Raw genomic sequence first — 21,404 nt, forward strand, 5'->3', positions numbered from 1 at the left:
CGGAAGTAACTCAAATAAATAGAAAGCAAGCTAGCTCATAGATAGCCAGTTAGATAGCTATCCAGGTAATAGACAGTCAGCTATATAGCGAGCCAGCTAGATAGCAAATAGCAAGATAGCTGGCTGGCTAGATAGATAGCAGATAAATAAAAAGAAGTGAAGAATGACTTGGTATACCATGACACTCAAACTCCTCCATTTAGCAGCTTTTTTTTTGATTAAGCAAAACATTTAACGCCCTTTGACTGTGATGAAGCACCTTTAACCGTGTCACTCTTCAATCAAGATAACGGTGAATAACAGGTCTATCGTATAACAAAGAAAATGCTCTTTAACTCATTCACTGCCATTCGCAAATGTATTCGGGAATTGAAAATATGACAGAGTGCCATTCACTAATTTGTTCTGTTTGTTTTCGTTTGTTTGGGTACCGATAAAGCGCTGGTCATGGCCTTTGGCAATGTTTTTTACCTTCCGCAAGGGGACAGCATTTCCTTTTTTTCTGTGTTCGCACTTTGTTCCAGCATCAGCTGTTGTTAAAGCGCTATATAAACCAATATGTATGTATTGCATTGTATTTTGGACAGCCACCCCCATTTCAAGCTCACATAACTCCAGGCCCATATAATTTAGGAATTAACTATTTTTGATGAAAGTAGAGAGTCTAAAGTTTCTTACGCTGCATTGAATGTTTATGTAGTCCTTAAACTCAATATTCTGTTGGTCATGGAATTTGAGTGACAATGACAAAAACCCTGGCACTGGAGTGGACACATTTTTGCACATGTCTGGCAGTGAATGAGTTAGGTAATACATACACCCCGTTGTGTATTGTGTACTTAGTTGCATTCACATCAGTACAGTTTGGCTGACTAGAATTCTCCGCACTGTGGCTGTCATGGCTTTTTTTTACAATAAAAAAATATGAGCATCCACAGCCTTCATGACCTTCCATGTATGTTGAGCACCCCATCCGTGCCTCATTGTTGTCTCATGATCATCCGGTGTTGTGATTCAAAACAAGGCTTCCGTGGTCGGCGGAAAGTGATGTACAGCACTGTGTGAACATGTGTGAATGTTAAAATTAATTATAGTATGGGAAACTTAAGGTGAATATCTCTATCAAAGCCCAAAATATCAAGTAATACCAAATAAACTTTTTCAATAGATTCGATTAGATGAGCCTTTATTTGTCTGACAGTGGAGACATTTACATTTCACAGCAGCAAAAACAAAATACACTCTCGCGGTGCCATCTTGAAGTCAAAACAAAAAAAATGCTGTTTATTTATTTTTTCTGCTGGTGGTTAGGTGCTGCCATGAACTAATGCCTTAATTTCACGTCGACAATGTAAACGTTTAATGTTCCAATAATGTTCGCCTCTCCCAAAAGAAGCACACGACATCCCTCCATGTACAATGTTCACCTTCCTTGTGAGAAAAAGCAGTTTGGAAAATGGCTCGATGGACTTTAACTGTATGGCATTGTGTATTTTATTGAGAATCTCAAATCAAGTGTTTAAATGTACCTTGTCAGTTGCTGTGTAAAGGTGTACTGTGATATTATGTGTGCATACGTGCAGGTTTTTATTATTTTTTTTTAAAGACAGGTAGAAAAATGCCACAGGAACCTTAAAAATGTTGAACTACACCCTTGTGATCTGAATGTCAACATTTAACCGCATTGCTCCTTTATTCTTTCAGTGGCTTTTTTAAACACTGTGAAAAGAAACGTTGATTTGATTTTTTTGCAAATCTTATCGGTTCAGTTCCTGGTTTATAATTCATAATAAACTCAGAAACTTAACAATCGTTCATTTTTTAAAATTTAGTGACCGACTACGCAATACCTTAGAAATCATTGGTTCTCTTGTGTCTGTCTATCTTTGCTCTCCCTTTCTCTCTCTCTGTGCTTTAACAACATCTGTAACAAAGTGCTAACATGGATAACTATCATATGCAGGAAATAAAGCAGTCACAAAGATAGAAAGCACCAGGGAGTAAAACCAAGATCAAGTCGGAATCATGCTGAGTCGAATGCCAAAGAGTACAAGTGAGTTTTGATACTTACTATTCGAATGCCATATAATGTGCTGTGATTGATCCAAGTGCTCTTTTTTTGTAGGGCAAAAAGTCTTGCTTTCCGACAATGAATGGTCTCAGATGAATTTTAATCAAAAACGTGATACATGAAATTCATTTAATAGCTCAGCCTTTGGCCTAACCTTTATGGAGCACTGACTGTTTTTGAATTTTTGAAGCAATTTCAGTGCCTTGACAAGAGACAACCCAATCTTTTGACAAATGACAATATTTTTTCCTCTGAAGCGAGGAAGCTATTAGTTGTCAAGCAACGTTTTTCCTTCTTTTCACTCTCTAAATATTGTAATTTGCATTTTCTCTACCTCCTGTGGCCAATAATAATTGAAGGCTTGACTTTTCTTGATTTTTCGTATATATATATATATATATATATATATATATATATATATGTATATGCTGCAAATGTTCGAGGTCAAATTGAGTTTGTTCATATGTTATTATTATAGTGCGCATTTTGGCTCAGATGATGAAATTCCGCTGAAAGAATGATCAAAATAGGTTATACCAAAGTGATACATCAGGATATCACTGTTACTTGTTATAAATAAAGACTAACTAAAAATCGAGACTTGCATAGATTATCAAATAATATTCAGTCCTTCATTCAATTTCTAATTCACATTATCCTCACAAAGGTAGATAGATATCAAGTTCAACTATAGAGGCAAATTTGCAATCTGTCAGTGTCCTGTCAAATGTAAATATATGTGGCCGTGTTTGTCCTTTTCATCCTTGCCTCCACTAGAGGACGTCAGAACGACACAGATGACGAATAATGTGTCAGTATGCGGTGGCCTATGGATGAATAAAATTCCCACAGGGTCCACGTGCATTACGCCATCGTCCGAATCATTTGTTTTTCTGTTATTTGGCATGTTTTTGTATCGTCATGAGCGCGACGCGATGATGTAAGCTGCAATTACGTCGCATGTGGTCTTCATAGTTATGATTTTTTTCCGGTCATTCGTCAGTGATGATCATGTGACCGTGATTGTTCCGCCCAGAACAACTTAAGCATGTGTTGACATTCCGGTACAGTACAGTGGCATTTTTTGGGGGGGTTCTAAACGGGGAGGGAAGTCGGAAGGCTAGTTGTTCTTCAGCGCGGCGTTTTTGACGGGCCTGCTAGCATTGTTCCGGGATGGACGTGTTGTGCACACTGGCCGGTTCGACCCGCCACGCACACTGACAAGTGACACGCCAAAGCAGCGGTCCAAGATGATGTCGTTCGTCGACCTGGACGACGAGCAGCGGTGGGTCCCCACGCACGTCAATGTCACCGTGCTCTCTGCTAAGGGACTGCGGACCAAAAGTAAGCATGGCAGCCGGTACCTGTACGTGGTGGTCCATGTGGGCAAGGACAAGTACACGACGGGCCTGGTTGACAAGGGCGAGTTGCCCGTGTGGTCCGAGGAGTGTTGCTTTGAGCTCCTCCCGGGTATCCTGGATGAGGAGGTTGGAGGTGGAAGCGGTCGTGGAGCCTACCCACCCGGCAGCGCCGACCTGGTTCTCACCGTCATGCACAGAGTCCTGATTGGACTCGACGTGTTCCTCGGCCAGACTGTCATCTCGCTGGATCGCTTGTTTCGGGAAGGCGTGTGCCCCAGAGAACAGTAAGTGTGTTTAAACAGTGTCACGTGGTTTCCTACCCCCCACCCTGTCCCACCAACCATGAAGATCCTGCTCACTTGTAGGTTCACTCATACATTGTGATATTTGCCGCCCCTTATGCAATAGGTGTCAAACTCAAGGCCTGGAGGACAGAGCTGGCCCACCACTTTATTTTATGTGGCCCGAGAGAGCAAATGCTGTGTCGAGCTCATGAACCTGGCTGCAGTCTCCAACAAAATGTCAAATTGTCATGTGTAATGAATATAACATTGAGATATTGCAATAATTTTGTCATCCTATTAACACTCACTTGAACAATAATCAAACAAACGATTATACTTTGAAGTTCTGTTTGTGATATAATGTTGGGAAAGAGATGCCCATTTTACGGTAAGAGCAGAGCATTGTAATGAAATGGTGAGTATACTTTTCGTATGCTTGAATGCTGCTGTGTCAATGACCATTTTGTGTTTGGGAGCCTTTTACTGAGCATCTTCATCTTTATTAAGTTCATAGTTCTGTTGCCACAAGGGGACACAAGCCAGTGTGTTATTATGCCGGTCCCAAGCCCGGATAAATACAGAGGGTTGGGTCAGGAAGGGCACCCGACATAAAAGCTTGGCCAAAACAAACATGCGGATCAAACCTCTGAAGATGGAGGACACTGATTCGCTGTGGCGACCCCTTGAAGGGAAAAGCCGAAAGGAAAAGATTTACTGGTCCATCAATTTTTTTTGAACAAATTATAATAAGATGAGGCTATTCAACAAGACGCAACTCCAAGTTGGCCCATGGCAGAAATTAGCTCCCATAATAGTTGAGGTAACGGTATTAAGGCAGTAATTCTTCATCATACCACAAGAGGAAGCCTGCATGCCACACTTTGAGAATAATTGTCAATAACATGTTCCTGTATTTTATAAAATCTTTAACGAAGCCGGAAGAAGTATTTGACCTGCCTGCCTCACACACTGGGCATCAGCATTCGATTATTGATTAAAACTGGAATTTTAATGGCCTCTCCATAGTTGGGTTGGTTTTCTCTCAAAGAATCCGTCTTTTTCTCACATTCCAAAAACATGCTTACGAGCTTCATTTACAATCCAAATTGTCCATCAATGTGTCATGTTCAAAGGTGGTCAATACACAGAGATGTGCAAAGGGTTGGTCAACGGCGTAGGGGTTCCAGGCAGCCTCACTTGGGTTTCAGTGCCTTGCTCATGGTCAGCACTTTACAGCAAGAAAAATTAAAAAAAAATGTTTTGTTCTGTTTCAGGACAGCTGTTCTTTTAGTCTTTGTAGCTCAACTACACAGTATGATAATTGAAAGCATCTACTCGTCAATATTTTAATATATTTTCAAATCTCCGCAAAGAAAGACGACTTTAAACCTCGCTTAAGGGTTACAACAGCTCAACACATGGGTGGTTTGAACAAACCTTCTATTTGTCTTGTATCCTTGACACTTGACTTTTACTGCTCAGTAATGTATCCATGAATCATGGCCCTTTGGAAAAGGCGCTACCGTCACCTGTGAGTTCAGTAATTAGTCCTTTTTACCTTGCTGTCAATTGTCGGGACAGAAACTGACACTTATTGCACCGCTGTCTCTTACGTTGCAGGTCGTAAACTTTCCAACAATGGAAATGAAGGGAGATTCATCAGTGGATAATAATAATAATACATTTAATTTAAAAGCGCCTTACTGAACACCCAAGGACACTTTACAATAAAAACAATAACATCATGAATAAAACAATAAATAATAAAACAGAAGATTGAACTACACCATGAAAGCAAGTTTAAACAGGTGGGTTTTGAGGTGAGATTTGAAAGTAGGAAGGGAGTCAATGTTACGGATGTTAGTTGGAAGTGAGTTCCAGAGTTTGGGAGTGAAGCGGCTGAAAGCTCTGCACCCCATCGTGGTGAGACGGGAGAGGGCATACAGAGGTGGAGGGGGGGAAGAGGATCTGAGGGCCCGAGAGGGAATGGAGATTTGAAGTAGGTCAGACAGATAGGGGGGGCAAGGTTATGGATGGCTTTAAATGTAAACAGAAGTATTTTGAAATCAATACGAAGTTTAACAGGGAGCCAGTGGTGCTGCTGGAGGACAGGAGTGATGTGGTGAAAGGAGGGGATTTTAGTGATGATCCGGGCTGAGGAATTTAATTTTGGACTAGTTGGAGTTTATGGAGAAATTTTTGATTTACCCTGAAAAGAAGTGAATTACAATAATCGATACGGGAGGTGACGAGACTGTGGATGAGGATAGCAGTGGTGTGAGGGGTGGAGTTTCCTTAGCCTTTGTAGCCCCTTGGCACCAGCTCAAGAGAGTCCCCATTTGTTTGCAAACGGTGATACCTTTAGTTTTCCACCTAAATGACGTAGTGCCACGGTTGACAATACGATACCCTTATGACCAGTTATACAGTCCACATAGCTTGTCCCGGTAATTATTGCAGGGGTGTACAACATAACTGCGGCATAACTGATAGCCATCTGGAATGTTGTAGAAATAGGTGAACAACATTTTTTAACACCCCCGAGTGGGATGCGTGCAAGTACACCAAAGATGATCGTGAAGAAGACAGGTTTTCAGTTTGTGTTCAGATCCTGATATAGGTGGTGTTGGAGTGAAGAGTGATCCCTAACACATTTGAATCAAATTCCTCATAGCTGCCTCAACTGGCTTGAGAGGGGTTCATGCCAGGGCAGACTGTAACATTTTATCAATGGCGGGCCGTGGAATTCATCGCTAGGCCATCATTATATATTCGTCTGAATCAGTCCAGACTGAAAAAAGTTTACTGCAAGTGTCCTGGAGAGTACATTTAGCCAGGAAATAACTGACCAAACTTTCTTTATGATGTTCATTTTTCCTTGGCCGTCTTGAAAATGGCTTTTACAGTAAATCTCCAACCAAATCATTTTCTTCTCCTTCAGCCATTGTGGGTTGACAAAACTGCTATTAAATCAACACAATATATTTGCTTGTGCAGCTCGCTACTGATACAGTGTGCTAGCTCTGGCCAGTATGTGCTTATCACTCGTGGCTAATGATATTACCCAAACGCTGATGTTGACCAGTGCCTTCAAGAAGGCGTTGGTACCCCTTTTGGGTTGCCAACTCGAAATCTAATTGGTTAGAGCACCAGTTTGATCGACACATTTGATGCGACAGGGGTCTGTGTCGATTTCTGACCCTGGTAACAAATGATGGCTGAAATGTGATTGGTTAAATGCTTAAATATAAAAACACACGTCTGGAAGGAGCGCACCAGGGGAAAAGTAATGACAGGAAACCGAAAAACAATTATGAATCATTTACTAAGAATTCATAATTAACAACAGTCTGCGAGTCAAATATTTTTAGGCCAGCAGAGATGACTTTGCAGGCCTTGACGGCCCGCCACTGCGTACAACGTTCTCAAAGTGTACGAAATACGAAATAAATACGAAAACACACATCTGGAAGCAGCACACGAGGGGAAAAGTAATGAAAGGAGACCGAAAGACAATTTGGAATTATTGAACTCATTCACTGCCATTCACAAATTTAGTCGGGAATTGAAACTATGACAAAGAGCGCCATTCCCGAATTTGTTCCGGTTTTGTTTTTTCATGCTTGGATGCCGATAAAGCGCTGGCCATGGCCTCTGGCAATGTTTTTTTTCTTTTCCACAAGGGGGCATCAGTTCTCTTTTTTCCATGTTAGCGCTTTGTTCCAGTTTTAGCTGTATTGTGTTGTATTTTGGACAGCCGCCCTCATTTCAAGTTCATAAAACTCCAGGCCCATATTGTTTAGGAATTAACTTTTTTTTGATGAAAGAAAAGAGTCTAAGGTTTCTAACGCCTTATTGAATGTTTATGTAGTCCTAAAACTCAATACTCTGTGGGTCCTGGAATTCAAGTGACAATGACAAAAACCCGGCCACTGGAGTGGACACATTTTTGCACGTCTGGCAGTGAATGAGTTAATAAGATATCATGGATGATTAACATCCGCCTATGATTCAGATATTTTTAGGCTAGCAGAGAATCCCTTGCAGGCCCCGACATTCCGCCACTGCATTTCATGATAAACCATTTTCATATCTCACTCAGCCTTCCCAAGCATGGACCGTTACATACATGACTGTTTTTCCATTGGTCAAATTACATGAATTTGAAACTGACTTAAAAAATGAAATGCATGTGTCAAAACTTTCAAATACTTTTTCTAATCTCTCTTTTAGAGGAGTAGGCTTTTGGGACCGGTGACGTAACAACACTGGTGTGATATTTCCACCATCACAGCACATCTGGCTTCAATTGTGGCTCCACTGCCCATCCCTCACTCGTCGTGTCCGCAAATGCTACGGAACATGCGCTTGGAATTCCTACACATAAAAAAAACATGTTCACTTTTGGACTCCAAGGATTTAAGAGGCAGGACGAGCAAGGTCAATGGTCTACATGCCTCATATTCTCATCTAAATTTTGCAGTGCAGTCGTGCCTCAGGTGAAGTTATGCGGTGAGGCTTGTAAAGGTTGTGTTTATCAAAGTCAGCGGTCACACTCTAATCACTCTCCAGCGATGTTAGCAGATTATGTAATATACCGGTGGAATTTCCAAACGGAAATCAATCATTATGTTGTTCATTTTGTTCTGGTGCCAAATACAAAATGGAATGCAATGTTTATGATGTACGGTGGATGCTGTGCTGTGAAAATATTTGGATGTAATATTGAGACCAAAATGTCTTTTTCCTATTTAATGAACGAGGGAAATCGAACAGAAGAAAAATATATGACACAATTTCAAAAGCACTTTTCAGAGGGGTTACACAAGGGCCTAATGAATATAAATGTGAGGAAGCATTAATTTATTGGTTTTATAGAAATATCCACTGGCACCAGACTCCCAATGACACCCTCTACCTATGAAATATAATACTAATAAATCCTCTTGTTGGACTGTCCGGTTAGAAGTTGTAGTTAGTTGCTACTGGCATTCACCTATCGATCAAAGCTAATCTATCCCTTGTCCAGGGCTGGCCAAGTCCGGTCATCAAGAGCACCTATCCATCCTGTTTTAGATGTCTTTGTCCTTCCAACATGCCTAATTCAAATTATTTGCTTCGCACCAAGCTCTATAGAAGCCTGATAGTGATCCTGATCTAACACAGGCTTCATAGGTCTCTCGAGGGCTTGACTTAGGCATCCCTTTTGGACTAAACTCCTTAGGGCTCCTTTAATTAGGGTACCTGTAAACTTAATTTTTCATTCATTCATCCATCCGTCCAGCCGTCTTCGGAGACGTCTACGGACACCAGGCTGGGAACCGCTGATTCCTCATTAAGGTCGCGGGGGGTCCTGGAGCCCAGCCGTGTTCGGGCACTCGGCGGGGGACACCCTGAATTACTTGCCAGCCAATCACAAGACACACAGAGACAAACGACCATTTGCTTTGACACTCACATCTACGGACAATTTGGAGTGGTCATTCAGCCTGCCATGCATGTGTTTTGAATGTGGGAGGAAACCGGAGGACCCGGAGAAAACCCACATAGGCCCAGGTAGAACATGCAAACTCCACACAGGGAGGCCGGAGCGGGATTTGAACTGACAACCTCTGCACTGTGAAGTCTGCTAACCAATTGATTACTGGGTTTTATTTACATAAATACAGAGGGTTGTGTCAGGAAGGGCATCCGACGTAAAAGCTTGGCCAAAACAGACATGCGGATCAAACCTCTAAAGATGGAGGGCACTGACTTGCTGTGGCGAACCCTTGTAGGGAAAAGCCGAAAGGAAAAGAAGATTTACATACTTTTTGACAACAGTTGCCTTTGTTGGAATTTTTTGTGGGATGCAATTTTATGTTCCCAGCGCTCAAAGAGCACACCAAAAGAGGAACCTTGAGCCTTAATAAAGTCATGCTTCTTTCATATGGAAGATCACAAATGAACACATCTTGTCCTAGGTCCTCTCAGAAGAGTGGAACCTGTTAGATTTATCATGCTATAAATGTGGATGAGATGATGAAGATAAAGCTAAAAGTGTCACTTTGTCCTCTGTCTGATAACTCCAGGTGGTTCAAGCTGCACTCGAAGGCGGGCCGAAAGGCGAAGGAGCGTGGCGAACTGCAGCTGACAGTGCAGTTCACCCGCAATAATATGACGGCCAGCATGTTTGACCTCACCGCCAAGGACGGTCGCCGCTCCGCTTTCGGCAAACTCAAGGATCGTGTCGCGGGGAGGAAGCGCCCCGACGTGGAGTCGTCCTCAGCCATCGTGCCAGGCCGCTACGCTCTGTCGACGACGCCGGGGCAGTCATTAGGCGATGAAAGTAGAGCCACTGCTCATGGGCAAGACTTGGAGGCAACGGAGGAGAAGAGGAGTGTGATGAAAGATTTATTCAAAGGGAAACTGAGAAAGTCGTCTGACACCAGGTCGTGTACGTCATTGGCCTCCGAGAGTAGCACCTCTTCCATTGCAAGCGACGCCCAAGGTCCTCCACCTGCTCTTGGCCTGCTGTCGGATCTCCCCAGTTCACCTATCTACACCACCGTCACACGAGTAGACCCCCACTATAGAGACAGAAATATGACTAAAACAGGTATGTATGAAATGCACCCCCTTCAAAATTCTGACACACCTCCACACATAAACACTCTGGTATCACATCTGAGGTTTGGGGTTCAAGTCAAGTCTACTGCATTCCTTGTGGGTATATACAACAGTTTCATTAAATTGTTTCATTTTTCAGTTCAAAGTTACATGTTACATTATCAGAAAATGATACTGTATTGTGCATACTACACTGCTATTACACTTTTCGTGAGAACTTGCTTTTGGGAATCTCAAACACCAACTACTTAATCTTGATTTATTTAGGTGGATGCATTAAATGTAGCTATATTAAATATATTGACTCACAAACAGTGTGGGGTGTACCCCGTCTACTGCCCAAAGACAACTGGGATAGACTAGCACACCCTTGACCCTGTTTGAAGATAAGTGTATTAGAAAACGGATGCGTGGATGGTCGGATGGCTATTCAAAGTGTGTTATCGTGGTATTTTTTTGATTTTATATTTGTAGTTTTGTTATTTTTAGCTGCTATGCCTGAAAAGCTAGAGTGAATAGCACAGAAAGGCATAAACATAGAACAGACAGGCAACATTTTGAAAAACAGGCGTTTTGCTAAATTTTATTTGGTAATTATCTGCTCACTGTTTATTTGGCTTATTTTCTTACAATGATAAGCAGGTAGCATGTACTCTCCTGAAAACATTCAAATTTTGATGAAGCAGGACAAGCTATACAACCACAATAAAAAAGTAGTCTTATCTCAATCTATCTAAAGTTGAAAGGGTACACGTTATTATAAATGTTATAAATGTAAATTATAAATTGTTTCCACTCTCTGCAGTACTCACCAGTCGGAACTCTGCTAACATTCTGACACACAAACGAGCCTTCAGCGATGAAGCTAGCAAAATAACAGAGTCTCACCCTCGGACAAATCCCAACATGGAGTCTGTCAAATGCCAGCAGAGCATTGGTCAGTCCAAATCTTCCATGTGCATAAATGGCAGCCATGTGTATGACTCTGACCCGTCCATCCCAAAGAGCGCCGGAGCCCTGCCATCCAAATTAGTCTTGTTGGAGAAATGCTCCCCATTGTCCCATTCCCTACAGAATCTCACCAAGCGAAGCGAGGACAAAGGTATTTTTGCAGAGGGCCGACGTTGGTCCTTTGATAAGATGAAGAAAGACGGAAAAGAAGAAGAAAAGGAAGCTCCACCAGCAGACACCGAAGGATATCCTGAGCAGGCGGCAAAGCCCTCTGCTGCTGATTCTTCCGACAAAGGGTGGAAGTTGAGAAAGACCTTATTCTCTGCAGGTAGGAGTGATTCTGTACCTGCAAAGACAGATAGTAGCCAGGCAGCCTCCACCTCTGAAAGGAGGCTGAGAGGCTGGTTCAGCTCCACAGACTCCCAAAACAAACCAAGGTGAGTCTTGTTTGCCATCATCACATTATTTACAAGAAAAAAGGCCCTGTTCACTTGTCATATGGCTTGAGTTGTACATCGTTTGAAAACAGGACTAAGGTCTCTCATGCTTCTCTCCATTTCAAGTTGATCATACCACCTAATCACCATAATTTTCACCTGCACCCATATTGACATATACTTGAGCAAATGGCCACCGTTGATATTTTCTTGATGCTTAATTCTTTTGCAAGTTTACTTTGCTTGATTTGAGTTAAATTTCTCACCTCGCTCACCGCTACAGTCATTATTATCATTTGGCCACATTTGTGTCGATACGTCTCAAAGTGGCACTTAGTTGTGGGATGTCACATAATACAGCATATTGGTGACTGTATATATGAGAAACGTGGTTGGGAATCTTAACTAAGAGGACCAATGTGCCCTCTTTTCCTCTACAGGCTGGAAGTTTCTCCTAAGCTAGAAAGCACTACAGCTATGTCCCTTCCCATCCCTCCTCACGGTTCTGTAGTCTCTTACCATTTCCCCTCCACAGTGTCCCTCCCCATTAAACAGAACCACACACATCCCATCACCCCCCCATCAACACCCATCTCCCCCTTCAACCCCTTCTTTGAGGAGCTCCAGATGTCCCCTCTATTGACACATAGCTCATCAACCTTCCTTTACTCTTCTCAGCACTCTGGTCGGGGTACAACTAGTCCTTCTCAAAGCTTTGCCAGTATACCTTCCATCAAGAGGGAGCGTCCTAGGCCTGTCGCGAGACAAGTATCACTCCCAGAGTATTTACCTGAAACTTCCAAACGTTCAACTAGTCGCCCCATGATGATGAGCATGCAGGACTGGGAAGACTCATTCGACATGTTTGCCGCAAACAGGCTCAACTCACCCAATGCAAACCCCACTCCGATGCAAACGGAAAGTACCCTAGCATCCAGCCAAAGCTGCAGTGATCATGCACCAAATTTAAATACCGAAAGTCTCATACAAGAGCGACAAGGGTACCAGGAGGAGCCTCCACCGTTACCACCAAGGAGACCGGTAAGAACTTTGACGAATGAGATATACTCTGATGGGTGGCTCCACCGAGGCCAAGAGCTGGCAGTCCATAAAGAAGCCTCCCTACTCTCCCAGACTGGAGTTGCCTCACTGCAGCGTGGAAGAGAGCCCGAGTGTAAAAGACCAGCATCAAGTGCATCATCAGACAGCGATACTTCAGATTCCCTGAACGTAAAATCTAGACTTCACAGTATCGTCCCATCCCCGCAATTAATCTCCGAAGAGACTCTCAAAAAGTATGAACCCTTGGAATATACCAATGACTTCTGGGGGGGCATGCTGTTTGAACAGGACTTGTATGGACGGGTTTGCAGAGGAAACGTTAGACAAACCACTTTAGTACATGTTAATAACAACGCAGGGGTTGGGATCGTTCAAGAGTGCGAGACTTCTGTTGTTGATCTTTTGAAAAAGTCACGCGATTCCCTCTCAATGTCTGAGTTAAAGACTGGTTGTACTTCCCCTCTGGTAGAATCGATAGAGTCTTCTACCGTAAATCCATCCGCGGGCATAAACAATAACGTGCCTTTCTCTGTAATCTTTGGAGATCTGAACATGAATGTGTGCAATTCAGATGTCAGCTTTATAGATTATGATGGATCTTCTCAGTCAGAGACAGTTGATGATCCCAAAGTTCTAAGCATCTTAAGTCGGATCAGTCCTAAACTGTCAAAAGATTCTGAAACAGCTATTTACCACAAGGAGGCTTCATATACAGATGCTAATGCCTCTGAAGACACCGAAAAGGATTTGTCTTTAAAAAGAACTATGTTGGCCAATAAAATGTGCAACCAAGAGTTTCCATTTGAGGCCGACAATGATGGTACTGTTGAAACCCAGGAACAACCTAAAGGGAATCAATCTGATCCCAGGATGGAGCCCCGTGAAGATCAAAACAGACATGGTGATGCTTTAAAAGAGATAACAATGGACTGTGATGATAACGGGAACCCTCACGATGACGGACAATTGTTTCCACAGGTAGTTAGCGCACGTGTTAAACCCAAAGGAATTTTAAGACTGAACAGCACTGACAGTCCAAGCCGGACTGATCTGCGTCAACAGTCTTCCATCATCAATGAAAGTCTGTCGTCTTATCAACCAAGCAAACCAGCTCCATCATCCAATCTGGCATTGGATAGCAATGAAGATAAAGTCTGTGACTTGCATTGCTCTTTGAACGACCGGTCAGCAATACCTTTGAACGATACGTTCAATCTTTTAGAGGAATGTATGGCAGAAAACCCCTCCAAGATCACTTTTGAAGTCCTTCATGCCAAAGTTGCCCCTCATTTGAAATGTCCCCCAAAGTCAAAGCAGCAATGTTCTCTGACGGCAGCTGACCTCCCATTGACTCCTGCCCGTTGTACCGTCACATGCCCCTCAAGCACGGGGTTGCAAAGTACTGAAGCCAGTAGGTCTTTGATTGTGGCCCCCTGCATGACATCCTCCTCCTCCACCTCCAACTGTAGTACATTTACCATTCATCAGCCCCCGTTCGATGCATGTCACTTACTTTTGACTGACGAGACTCGGCCAGCTTGCAATCTGCCCCACCAGGAGAGCAGGTGAGAGTCCTCACACTAGGAAATACACTCACCTCATCCTTACGCTCAGGCAAACACTCACTCAAGGCAAAGATAATTTATGTTAAGTTTGTCGTTCTGCTCCCTTCGCCCCTGCTGTTTGCCTGCCTGCCTTATCTGAGTTCTGCTGGTTGCTATGCACTGCTCTTCACATTTATGTTGTGTCATCTCATGTTTTCACTCCCTCGAGTCTGATTGGTATATTCAGTATTTATTTCAGTTATTATTGGTATATATGGGTATGATTGGTATATTCAGTTATTTTTATAATGTACACACTCATTTACATTTAAACGACCCATAACCAACCTTGAATCTGTTTGGATTTAATGATAACCTGAACCATTAAGCATATCAAAACGGTAGGGAATGCAGCAACTCGCTAGGCTTCGTGTTCTATTTGTTAGACCAAGTTTCCCGTTTCGCATATGACAATTAGGTGACAAAATTTGAATTTCTACAGATAACACCAGTAGTTTGGCCTTTTCCAATCATGGTGGACCTTATTTTCCAAGATTCCAGAGTGGGCACAACATTGCATTTTCTACTTCGTATTCGACTGATTGTGTGTGCTTGTATGTAAATGTAAAAGAGGATAGGTAGCAGTTTATCAGTGATATATATCACCATTGAACAAAAAAAATAAATATATATAATAATATATAATAAATAAGTTATATTGAGTATATATATATATATATATATATATATATATATATATACAGTAAAGTCTCGTTATATCGATATCGGATATATCGATAGTCCCGGTTATAGCGATACTATTTCTATGCACGCAAGGAGAAAATTACATGCAAACAGGGTCGGATATATCGATAGTCCCGGTTATATCGATATTTTTTCGGACTCCCTTGAATATCGATATAACGAGACTTTACTGTATATATATATATATATATATATATATATATATATCGTGGACGGGAACACACTTTAAAATGTCGAAACTAGCTATATATAGCTAGCTAGCTATTAGCTGTATAGCTAGCTAGCCAGCTATTTGAGTCAAGAAACATTAGCAAGCTAATGGATAGCTACATCGCTAATGGATAGCTAATAGATAGCTAGCTAGCTTTCTATCTTTTTGACTTATTCCGGGTTGAGTAAACGCTGACGCGTGTGGCTGCCGCTGCTCACCCACAGAAAAACGTATCCTGTGACTGTAAAGTGACCTTCAGAGTTTTGAAAGGCGCTTATAAATGAAATGGATTATTATTATATGACTACATTAGACTGTATTTGTAGCCCTTCCTAATTGTACACGCTAAGAAACTAACATTGACAATTTATTTTGTTTTAACCATGAACAGGTTTGATTTGGGTTCAAATCCGACATGTTTTTCCCACTAAACCAACTGTGCTTAAAACTCGATCTCGTCATAGCAAGAACCCATCAACTGATTTTAAACGGTAAATAAGATGGTTCTCACCTCTTTCAGACCACATCCAGTCAAACCTTTAAGTCAACCAGAGAAAAAGGAGAGCCGTTCGGTTCTGGATAAACTCAAGTCCACTATCAGCCCGGTACGCTCTGCGCAGCAGGTAGCAGTCGAGCCACCGAAAATTCAGGTAGGTGAACAATACAAAAACCCCAACTTAAACCACTTTGGTTTATTGGGTGAAAAATATATTTCTCTGGTAGCCAGTTTCAAATTATTGTGATAAAAACAAGAAATTCTCCACTTGAATATTATATATTTTACGATATTTATACTACATTAGCTGAGTGCTAGCTAGTGCAACTGCAGCAAGGCTGTAAAAATTGCAGCTAATTTCCAAGAGTGTTTTGTGTAATGCCCAGACAGTGAAGTCATTAAACTGCCCTAATACATAATCAGAAGCCTGTGGGTCAGCACAGTAATGCCTCAGCAAGCATTTATTAATACTTCAATCTGTCACGGTTTTGCGAGGTGGTGATGGCGGGTGCGGATCCCAAGAAGCAGGCAGGAGGGAGCAGGAGGTTGTTTGACAAATTGTATTAAAATAAAGGTCAGCAGGAACAAAATGTAAAACACCAAAATCATCTGAACAGAAAAAATACAAAGTATCAAAAGAAGGCCAAAAGTAAGAGTCCGCCAAGGTTAAACAAACGTATGCAAAGCATACACATTGCAGACAAAGCAAACATGCAGCAAACAATGAACCGACACCGGATGGTCGTGCCGGGTGTCCTTTTAAGTGTAAGTGATTAAATGACCAGCACCTGCGAGGATGCCGGCAGGGCTGACATCGCTATCCGTTGGTCGCCAATCTTATCGGGACGACCAGCACCTGTGCAGGTGCAGGCGGGGCCGACAGCGCCCCCCGTTGGTCGCCAACCAGATCATGACAGAATCAATATGCTGCGGACATAAAATGTGATTACTTTGTTTTTGCCACTCACTGCTCATTTCTTCAATTGCTGCCGTTTTTTGTACTTTTCCGCTTGTTCTTATTGTGGTTGAAGCCTATTCCAGGTGACTTTGGGCTAGTCAATCGCAGGGCAGAGTGTACAAAAAGAAAGTCACATACAAATAATCCAGACTCTTCACCAAACCTTGCATGCATTATTTTGAAATGTGGGAAGGTTGTTTTGACAGGTCTTCCCTTTTCGTTGCCCCCTCCAAAAAAATCCTGCGCTTCACCACAGGAGCCCACAGAGGACAAGTTGGCACTATACGAGCACCTGACCAACATGGAGCTCATATCCTTGCTGCTGCAGCAGGAAATGGACATGAACAAGCAGCAGGCAGCTTCAGAGTGTCAACGGATGCAGTTGGAGAAGTGCGAGGCAGACCTAAAGAAGGTCAAGGCACAGGTCCGGGATTTGGAGGACTATATCGACAATCTGCTACTGCGCATCATGGAACAGACGCCTACGCTTCTGCAGGTCCGCGGTAGACACAAGTGACTGGCAACATGGCCCAAGTGCTGCAATGCAGTGTTTCTCACCTATAAAAGTGAGTTCTAGGATTTAGTAGATTAAGGTCTTCCAACAATAATGACTTTCCTGTTGACACAGTATTACATGCATGTAAGTTAAGAACAACAACAACGTTCTAAATAATAAGCTTCTTAATCTATTGCCTAAATATGCAAGTTGTGGCCGTTGGATGTTGTCACATTCAAATTCTAATGTAGAAACTTCATGTCAAATAACTGTGATAATTATTTGCACATAGAAGATCATTGATAATATTATTTATACTTGTTATCTAAAGAACCTTTTTACAGCTGTGATAGTTGTGGGAGTTGAGTTGTTAATCCAAATAAAGTACAAAAAAAAGGATATTGCAGCACTGCAAGAATGCAGACATTAAACAATGCAGCTCCCAATTTTAAACACTCCAAATGTAAAACAAACACACAAAATTCGGAACATATGATGCCTCAAACTATGGAAAATTGGACACCTAGCTAGCTTTCTATCTTTTTGACTTATTCCGGGTTGAGTAAACGCTGGCGCGTGTGGCTGCCGCTGCTCACCCACAGAAAAACGTATCCTGTGACTGTAAAGTGACCTTCAGAGTTTTGAAAGGCGCTTATAAATGAAATGGATTATTATTATATGACTACATTAGACTGTATTTGTAGCCCTTCCTAATTGTACATGCTAAGAAACTAACATTGACAACTTATTTTGTTTTAACCATGAACAGGTTTGATTTGGGTTCAAATCCGACATGTTTTTCCCACTAAACCAACTGGGCTTAAAACTCGATGTCGTCATAGCAAGAACCCATCAACTGATTTTAAACGGTAAATAAGATGGTTCTCACCTCTTTCAGACCACATCCAGTCAAACCTTTAAGTCAACCAGAGAAAAAGGAGAGCCGTTCGGTTCTGGATAAACTCAAGTCCACTATCAGCCCGGTACGCTCTGCGCAGCAGGTAGCAGTCGAGCCACCGAAAATTCAGGTAGGTGAACAATACAAAAACCCCAACTTAAACCACTTTGGTTTATTGGGTGAAAAATATATTTCTCTGGTAGCCAGTTTCAAATTATTGTGATAAAAACAAGAAATTCTCCACTTGAATATTATATATTTTACGATATTTATACTACATTAGCTGAGTGCTAGCTAGTGCAACTGCAGCAAGGCTGTAAAAATTGCAGCTAATTTCCAAGAGTGTTTTGTGTAATGCCCAGACAGTGAAGTCATTAAACTGCCCTAATACATAATCAGAAGCCTGTGGGTCAGCACAGTAATGCCTCAGCAAGCATTTATTAATACTTCAATCTGTCACGGTTTTGCGAGGTATGTGATGGCGGGTGCGGATCCCAAGAAGCAGGCAGGAGGGAGCAGGAGGTTGTTTGACAAATTGTATTAAAATAAAGGTCAGCAGGAACAAAATGTAAAACACCAAAATCATCTGAACAGAAAAAATACAAAGTATCAAAAGAAGGCCAAAAGTAAGAGTCCGCCAAGGTTAAACAAACGTATGCAAAGCATACACATTGCAGACAAAGCAAACATGCAGCAAACAATGAACCGACACCGGATGGTCGTGCCGGGTGTCCTTTTAAGTGTAAGTGATTAAATGACCAGCACCTGCGAGGATGCCGGCAGGGCTGACATCGCTATCCGTTGGTCGCCAATCTTATCGGGACGACCAGCACCTGTGCAGGTGCAGGCGGGGCCGACAGCGCCCCCCGTTGGTCGCCAACCAGATCATGACAGAATCAATATGCTGCGGACATAAAATGTGATTACTTTGTTTTTTCCACTCACTGCTCATTTCTTCAATTGCTGCCGTTTTTTGTACTTTTCCGCTTGTTCTTATTGTGGTTGAAGCCTATTCCAGGTGACTTTGGGCTAGTCAATCGCAGGGCAGAGTGTACAAAAAGAAAGTCACATACAAATAATCCAGACTCTTCACCAAACCTTGCATGCATTATTTTGAAATGTGGGAAGGTTGTTTTGACAGGTCTTCCCTTTTCGTTGCCCCCTCCAAAAAAATCCTGCGCTTCACCACAGGAGCCCACAGAGGACAAGTTGGCACTATACGAGCACCTGACCAACATGGAGCTCATATCCTTGCTGCTGCAGCAGGAAATGGACATGAACAAGCAGCAGGCAGCTTCGGAGTGTCAACGGATGCAGTTGGAGAAGTGCGAGGCAGACCTAAAGAAGGTCAAGGCACAGGTCCGGGATTTGGAGGACTATATCGACAATCTGCTACTGCGCATCATGGAACAGACGCCTACGCTTCTGCAGGTCCGCGGTAGACACAAGTGACTGGCAACATGGCCCAAGTGCTGCAATGCAGTGTTTCTCACCTATAAAAGTGAGTTCTAGGATTTAGTAGATTAAGGTCTTCCAACAATAATGACTTTCCTGTTGACAGTATTACATGCATGTAAGTTAAGAACAACAACAACGTTCTAAATAATAAGCTTCTTAATCTATTGCCTAAATATGCTTCGTAGCACAAGTTGTGGCCGTTGGATGTTGTCACATTCAAATTCTAATGTAGAAACTTCATGTCAAATAACTGTGATAATTATTTGCACATAGAAGATCATTGATAATATTATTTATACTTGTTATGTAAAGAACCTTTTTACAGCTGTGATAGTTGTGAGAGTTGAGTTGTTAATCCAAATAAAGTACAAAAAAAGGATATTGCAGCACTGCAAGAATGCAGACATTAAACAATGCAGCTCCCAATTTTAAACACTCCAAATGTAAAACAAACACACAAAATTCTGAACATATGATGCCTCAAACTATGGAAAATTGGACACTTTATAGTCACATCTTGATGGAAAACAAAAGGGCAGGAAATGTAATTTATTGCGACAGGATTCAGTGTTTACAAAATACATTATATTTAGTTCAATATCAATTCCAATGTTTTTTGTAGGTTTTCAGCCATGTAGCCAAATGCAAGAAATGATGTTAAAGAATAAAGATGCCAATGAAAACATTGCATTCACCTATGTATATTTCACTGATTCAAAAAAATGTTCGTTGTCACAGGACTGTGTTTTCCTTGGCTGCACTTGCAGGATAAACTAACAATTGAATATTGTTACTCGTAAAGCTGTCACCATATAAGATTGTTATCATTTGTAAAACTGTTACCTCCAGAAACTTCCTGCAGAGCACAATCCAACCACAGTTATGTAACCCTTGTTTTATCACGTGACCTCTGTGTGAAGTGAGCAAATACAGACTACTGTAATACAAGCATATGACCGCTAGGTAGAGCGCGTACACCAGCGTCTCCCGGTAATCAAAAGGCCATACCTTGTATGCAAGTAAGCTAAAAAAATGATTCTCTTTACTCATTAAAAACATATAAGATATATGGACGACTTAATTCAGTCGTTCAAATGCAAAAGTCTTCGTATGCTCTCTGTAGATTCATTGCACACTGTGAAATTTCATGATTTCTCTTTCCAAATTTGGATGATTATATTTTACAGCTATAGGAAATTCTAGATTCACCACCTGGAATAGAATAAGAATAATAGTGAAAAACATTGTCAATTAATTTGAATAAAAATTTGGTCAGGCACCAATGGTGGCATAATGGGCACACCTGACACAGTGTAGAGGTCCCCAGTTGGCATCTCAGTGTTGACCCTCTGTGTGTAGTTTGCAGATTCTTAACTTGCATGCGTATGTTTTTTCTGTTTTTGTTTTGTTTGTTTTTTTACTCCGAACTGGATGCAAGATGTATAGACTCAATAGTGTTTATTGTGTCAACCGATTTCGAGGGTACCATGCCACTCGGCCAGTCTTCTGGGACCGAATACGGACAATAAACTGGATGGATGCTCAAGAAGAAACACAAATCCCACTCTAAATACCTGGCCCATAAATGTTCATCCATAGAAAAAATAAATATTCATAGTCATTTCTTTGACAGCATGGTTATATTTACTTTTTATTGTGAATTCATATTGACCTCCCTTCACCTTCTTTTCCCTTTTCTTTGAATGAGCAACATTAATTGGTGATATGATTATATATCTCTGGGCTCTTCGTCAAATTAAACAGACCACCATGATCGATAGTTATGCAACAGCCTGCTTGCTG

General features: G+C 41.8%; 2 protein-coding genes across 2 annotated transcripts; both read left to right on the forward strand.

Moving 5' to 3' along the window:
* Positions 1-2,497: 2,497 nt before the first annotated feature.
* Positions 2,498-17,753, forward strand: LOC148901269 (uncharacterized). Its single transcript, XM_089021638.1, has 6 exons — positions 2,498-3,716; positions 9,788-10,314; positions 11,131-11,713; positions 12,154-14,340; positions 15,816-15,945; positions 17,006-17,753. The coding sequence occupies exons 1-6, from the start codon at positions 3,322-3,324 to the stop codon at positions 17,264-17,266; spliced, it is 4,083 nt and encodes a 1,360-aa protein (XP_088877764.1). The 5' UTR covers positions 2,498-3,321; the 3' UTR covers positions 17,267-17,753.
* A 28-nt stretch (positions 17,754-17,781) lies between these two features.
* LOC148901270 (rab11 family-interacting protein 5-like) lies at positions 17,782-21,275 on the forward strand. Its single transcript, XM_089021653.1, has 2 exons — positions 17,782-18,273; positions 19,335-21,275. Exons 1-2 carry the CDS (start codon positions 18,124-18,126, stop codon positions 19,593-19,595), a joined length of 411 nt encoding a protein of 136 aa, XP_088877779.1. The 5' UTR covers positions 17,782-18,123; the 3' UTR covers positions 19,596-21,275.
* Positions 21,276-21,404: the final 129 nt, after the last annotated feature.

The sequence above is a fragment of the Hippocampus bargibanti genome, linkage group LG02, assembly GCF_051943395.1.
Source record: "Hippocampus bargibanti isolate YZ-2025 linkage group LG02, ASM5194339v1, whole genome shotgun sequence".
NCBI lineage: Eukaryota > Metazoa > Chordata > Actinopteri > Syngnathiformes > Syngnathidae > Hippocampus > Hippocampus bargibanti.

Coding starts and splice junctions, on each gene's coding strand:
- LOC148901269 (XM_089021638.1), top strand. CDS start 3,322: ATGATGTCGTTCGTCGACCTGGACGACGAGCAGCGGTGGGTCCCCACG. Junction 10,315..11,130: donor CAGAAATATGACTAAAACAG/GTATGTATGAAA, acceptor CACTCTCTGCAG/TACTCACCAGTCGGAACTCT. Junction 14,341..15,815: donor CTGCCCCACCAGGAGAGCAG/GTGAGAGTCCTC, acceptor CACCTCTTTCAG/ACCACATCCAGTCAAACCTT.
- LOC148901270 (XM_089021653.1), top strand. CDS start 18,124: ATGGTTCTCACCTCTTTCAGACCACATCCAGTCAAACCTTTAAGTCAA. Junction 18,274..19,334: donor TCGAGCCACCGAAAATTCAG/GTAGGTGAACAA, acceptor GCTTCACCACAG/GAGCCCACAGAGGACAAGTT.